A 6,127-nucleotide genomic window follows, 5' to 3' on the forward strand; every position below is an offset into this window, starting at 1 on the left:
GAAAAAAATCCACAGACTGGAATCAACCCTGACAATTTCTGCCAAGAAATGAAAACATTTTTGTGCTTTTAATCTAGAAAATATATTTGTTTATAGGACAGTACCTGCTACAATATGGCAGTGTGGTTGACGTACAGTAGGTGCTCAGAGCCATAGATATATACATTATTAGCAGCTGTTGCTATGGGCCATTATGGTTGTGGCTAAAAGGGCTAAAGCTATGGCCATAATCTTGTGAAATCTCGCAGGATGAGTGCTGTTTTCATCCTAATCAGACCCTCAGACCTAACCCTAAACCCAACATTTGATGGGATTTAGACTGCAGCTGTAGCGTATTTATCCAGAATCGCTGGTTTTCATCGAATCGTACCCCCAAACCCAACATTTTGTGAGATTTTGCCGTAGCTGTGTCCCCTCTAGTCAGAACCCCTTTATATGAAAGTCGTCCTCCATATTGGAACGTTCCAAGGACCAGTGTGCAAGTCTGTGGTTTCCTGCTGAATTGGATTACTTTAAAGCAATATTTTTTTAAAGATTTAATTGTTACGCAAGTATGCAACTCTGCCAAGCCGGTGCATGAAAACTCGTGAGCCATATAGTAATATGCATGTATAATTATCAAATGTTATGTGCTGTTATGTTGACACAAACATTATAACTGCGTACATGATACACTAAGATGAAAGCGTTACCTAACACAATATTATAATGTTACTATATTTTAAAAATCTGTAATACTGAGTTAATACATACAGTACACAAAAATAACACATTCTTACCTACGAAATGCTATCTCATTTTTGGGACTAAAAATCTCTGCTAAAAATCTTTTACAAGCAAAGGCTGCACAATATATCCTAAAAAATTCTTGGCCTTTCCCGAATGGGAGATGTGTCTACATATTTTAAGCGGTCAAATGACGCATCTACTGTGTGTATCTGTGCTCACAGCAACTGACCAAAGATCCTGACCACATAACATACTCAAACACAACACCAGCAATGGGCATCACAGACTGTCAGTTCTGCTCACTGACCTTTGACAGACGCTGTACGTTTACAGTTGTATAGAATGGCCAGCTCTCCAAACACATCACCTGAGGTTAAAGTTCGCAGGTCACGGCCAGCCTGCATTACTCTTAACTCTCCCTCTGGAAAAAAATGCAGTTTATTTACAATTCACTCTTACAAGCTGAACTCATATACTCTCAATTGGGTTTCACATAGACAAACATTACATTTTCCATATGCTATACAAACCATATTCTATAGATTCTGTACACATTGGTTTACAGGTGCACTCATCCATCTTTTGCACAATCCTGTTTACATTTGTTTAGACTTACATTTTCTGCATATATATGCAAGTTTATATGTGTGAATTTCTAATGAGAGAGCTAAGTTTTCGTTGTACAGATGTGCAATGATAATAAAGGCATCCCATCAGAGTTTCGGTGCTAATAAATAAAATGCATTAATATTATTATATCCTATACTAACGTCAGTCTTTAAGGAAACAAAAAGTGTTCTGATTTTAACACCAAATGTACAGTATTTTTTGTCAGAAAGACACTGAAACCTTTCTTCATATGTTTTGGAAATATGGAATATTTGGAATATATATCTTAAATGGGTTTTTGTGAGTCCTAGGTGATTCAAATGCTTGTTGTTTTATAAAAACCAAATTCTGTATATAAATGCATTTTGTTTTTACTTTTACAAGAGATAAAACAGTATTGAAAGGCGATTTTATTTTCTCTTAACAAGAAAGCATTGTGTAAAAAAAGATGAATCTATCTTAAATATTTATTTGAGTGGTAGAGCCAAAGTCAAAAAGCTTTAGGTTTTGCCCCGCTCTCTCCTACTTTAATACACACCAGCAACAATGTACAAGCTGTCTCCCTCTGTGCCTTCTGTTATGATCTCATCGCCAGGACAGAAGTTCAGAGATGTCATCATCTCCACCATCATGTTGATCTGCTCCTCATCCAGACGACTGAGAAAGTCGCTCTTAGCGATGGCCTTGATGATCTGAGCCGTCTCACTGTAGAAGACAAACACAGAGAAAATAACATAAGCTTATGGGAATAAATCATACAAAAACAGATATATTTATATTGATACACAGAAAGATCAGAGACTGTTGGGCTCAGTAAAGGTTTAATAACTGCATTCAGTTTAATTGTATATGATGAGTTATAAATGTAACCTGTCAGATTTATGAACCCTGCTGTCAGGTATATCCAGCTCTTCTGGTACCGGCTCCGGAGCCATGACAGCTGCCCGACTTTCTCTAACTTCAGGTACTTCATTATTATTTTGTTGAAATGGACAATCTGAAAAACAAAACTTATCTGTATAAATCATTTAACTACTGTATACCACTACAATATCATTTATGCTAATGTGTGATCGTTTACTAATTAAACATGTATTTGTTTCGGTTTATTTATTTGCTGTGACTGTTATACAGTGCATGCCCTCTTTACACATAAAGGTCTGCTAACACATGGCCTGCACTGCAAAACATGACTTTCTTACTTAGTATTTTTGTCTTGTTTTCAGTAGAAATATCTAAAAATTCTTAAATCAAGATGTATAAACTAATAAGTTTACAAGCGCGTGCTCGAACTCATGAGCGACGGCCAGACTGAGATGTAACACACCGGAGAAAGCATCACACAACATGCTGGAAACTCAGGTAAATAGTCCTTTAGGGTTGTTGCTTGCCACACTGTGCGATCAATATCGTAGTTAAGTCCATGTCACACTGTATAATCTCAGTTTCCATCAATGTCAGACTGTACGAGTTTAAAGACTTATAAAAAGCGGACGCACGCAAACAAACGCGTCCGCAGTTTTACGTCATCGATCGACCATGGCTGGGCAAACACGCTAAAGCGAAGGCTAGCAAACCGAAACAACATCTAAAAAACTAAAGCACACAATCGAAATATATTTGCCATGCTTTGTAGTAATGTTAGCTTACCTGTCCAAAAGGATGAAAGCCAACTCCGGATCCGTTTTATACCCAAAAGAAAGCGGAGGTTATTCCATAATTCAAATGCCCTGCCAATGTTTATCCGTGTTTTTGTCCGAAGTTGATCCGATTCACGTTTGGCCTTACGAGCTTCAGCAGATAACTTTTTTTCTTCACAATATGTGGAGGTTGTGCAGGGAGCAGGTCGTTTCAGTCTGTTATCAGACAGTGTCGTCGCTGTTGAGCGCAAAGTCAGTAGACGAGGCGAGAGGCTCGGGAGCGCACATGCAGGTGACGTCACTGGATTTCGCGCCAAATCCGGCGCGGTACTTTCACATAAAAATAATAATATTTTTTTCAGAGGTAATAGCAAAACCCGCAAAGTGGATCATTTTAATGTGAGATTACAACCTCTTCACAAAAAGGAAATTGAAAAGGGATTAGTTTAAGTAGAAACACTGCGGACAGCTCCTTTAAGAAAAAATAAATCTTATTTCACTTTTTTTTTCTCACCCCATTGGCAGATAGTTTTGCTTGTTTTAAGAACAATTTCACTAAAATCGTATATTGTTTTTCTTAAAACTAGAATTATTTACTAAGGTCATTTTGCTCATCAAGAATTTTTTTTTCTTAATTTTAATTTAAGAATTTTTAGATATTTCTACTGAAAACAAGACAAAAAATACTGAGTAAGAAAGTCATTTTTTGTAGTGTGAAGATTTGTTTATGTTTAAAGTGATTTAGTCGCAGACAGGAGTTTTAACATAAGAGCTCATTTTTGCCATATAACAGTAAATGCATTACAGTAGCAGATATTTCCAGTATCTTTTTTGCCAGTGTTTTTAATGTCAAACCTTTTTTATTTTTGACTCAACAGAAATAACACCAGCTGTTATTTTATCCTATTTCATTTTTTCTTTGGTTATTTAACACCTGTAGTCAGTGAACCAAATAATACATCACCAAAAATTCAATTTCTGTTTCTGAGAAGTCTCTCTTTTTTGCCCTCCTTGGCATGATTTCGGTGTTGTCACCATGTTTGGTCCATTGGATGTGTTTTGAATGCAAATGACCATGAACGTGAATGGTGCTTAAGAACGTGAGATTTATCAACAATGTTTACTTACTGGTGTGTGTAGGAACTGCGTGCACACATTTGATAAATACAGATTTTTTTGCACATACTAAATTTCAAAGGACAAAATATACTTGGACACATTGTGTCCAAAAACATTTTTAAGCCGAATTTGTTTATTTGTTTCATCAGAGAGAGAAATACATCACCAACAGTTTCATCTAATCATCCACCTGGGTTTACTGAGAGAAGGATAGACTTCATTACACATGAAGGGTAACATTACTGGAGTTGTTCTTTAACTAACTGTAAGACGAAAACTAACTAACAATAAACTTCTGAAAGAATAAATTATGTCAGAGGTTTTTAATGACGTGAATGATTGCATCAGTGCAGGATTATATTGTTTGTTTATGTCCCTCCGGTCTCTTTTAAATGAGATTCTTTAAGTTTTATGACGCTTACTCTTATCATTCATTTGTCGGCTGTTTAGGAATAATACTTGCGCAATCTTTTTCAACTCAAACAGTATTACCTCAAGAGACCGAGCTCATGCACACAGTATAGGCATCATTGATGTGCAAACACTGATTACGAACTCACAAAATAGTTTTTGCAGCTTTTAAAAATTGCACTCAACTCTATAAATGTTCTTGTAAAGAAGATAAAGTTATCGATTTGACCTTTATATAACAAAAACATGTTTTATTATGATATACTATATGTGGGGTAAAAGTTGAGCTGTCTTACCAAACTCATTCAATCTTTCCAGCAGCTCTTTTAAATGAATCTCCTTCTGCTGAAGCTGTTGCTCTGTAATAAAAACAATAAAATAAATCACCTCAAAATCTTAAAAACCTGACGCTTTGGACAGATACTTTCTTTATCTTCTATCTATCTTCCTGTAGTTACATCATTCTCAATAAATGAATGTCTTTCTCTGTGTAAATCTCTGAATCATTCAATTGACTCTTTTAAAATAACAGTGTTTATTATATCACAACATGACAACAAAGCAGATGAATTACTTTATTTTTATTAAGTTTATAACTGCTGGGCTTGACAATAATCTACTTTAAATCTGAAATGTTATCAGGCATTGTTGTACATTCATCATTCTTTCACCTCTCGTTATCTTAAAAAATAAATGTCTCTAGCCAACAATATCTCAATTTAAAGTTTAAAAAATGTGCTAAATATATTATGGAATTTGAAAATATGTTGATATGAAGGTTAAAACAAAATATATTTAAAAATGTATTTCAAGGGGATGCAAATACATTTCTAATTTTACAACCCATATGGCAAGAAATGTATACAATCTGATTTCATAAAGTATGCTTTTAAAGTTAAAAATATTTAATGTTAACCTTTTCAAACCTGTCATGTTTACAGGTATGTAACATAAACATAGTTTTTCTTCCAATTTCTTTGCTTACAAATATATTAAATTTTAAATATATTTTGAAATATACAAAATACGCATAAACATACAATTTTTACATATAACAAAATATATTTTTTGGGCATTTTTTGTATATTTTAAAATATATTTATATATTTATTTTTGCCATGGGATGTTATGAATGAGATTGTAAAAAGCAGATTGTAAATTATTATAAAAACAAATTTCAGATCGCAAATATAAGAGCAACCGAGACAAAATTGTTTACAAACACGCACGGACGCACACACGCACGCACGCACACACACACACACACACACACACACACACACACACACACACACACACACACACACACACACACACACACACACACACACACACACACACACTGAGCAATGGGTAGGTATCACAGCAGGGAGCATCTGGGGTTAATACTCAAGGTCACCACAGTCACAATCTGCCAGCCGTAAAACTCGAACCAGCAACCTTTGGGTTACAAGTCCAACTCTCTAGACTACAACTGCCCTGTACTTAACAGTATTGAATAATGTTTCAGTTTATGATAGTGTGATCTTACTCAGGTCCTGGTTCTGCTTCTGTAGGTCTTCGTTGAGCTGACACTGTTTCTCCAACATCTGTTGGATTTCCTCAAGCTGGGCTTCCAT

The 6,127-nt window shown here is 35.2% G+C and overlaps 1 protein-coding gene across 1 annotated transcript; it reads right to left on the reverse strand.

The window, feature by feature from the left end:
• Positions 1-1,028: 1,028 nt before the first annotated feature.
• Positions 1,029-6,127, reverse strand: LOC141283062 (uncharacterized). Its single transcript, XM_073816313.1, has 6 exons — positions 6,040-6,127; positions 4,805-4,867; positions 2,989-3,216; positions 2,209-2,335; positions 1,877-2,043; positions 1,029-1,150 (listed from the first exon to the last, which is right to left on the reverse strand). The coding sequence occupies exons 1-6, from the start codon at positions 6,125-6,127 to the stop codon at positions 1,029-1,031; spliced, it is 795 nt and encodes a 264-aa protein (XP_073672414.1).

The sequence above is a fragment of the Paramisgurnus dabryanus genome, chromosome 12 (assembly GCF_030506205.2).
Source record: "Paramisgurnus dabryanus chromosome 12, PD_genome_1.1, whole genome shotgun sequence".
In the NCBI taxonomy this organism is placed as follows: Eukaryota; Metazoa; Chordata; class Actinopteri; order Cypriniformes; family Cobitidae; genus Paramisgurnus; species Paramisgurnus dabryanus.

Excerpts from the sequence above, each read along its gene's own strand:
- LOC141283062 (XM_073816313.1), bottom strand. The coding sequence starts at position 6,127 with ATGGAAGCCCAGCTTGAGGAAATCCAACAGATGTTGGAGAAACAGTGT. Across the intron at positions 4,868-6,039 it reads GAAGCAGAACCAGGACCTGA|AGCAACAGCTTCAGCAGAAG; the intron begins GTAAGATCACAC and ends TTTTTATTACAG. Across the intron at positions 2,044-2,208 it reads AGGGTTCATAAATCTGACAG|TGAGACGGCTCAGATCATCA; the intron begins GTTACATTTATA and ends TGTCTTCTACAG.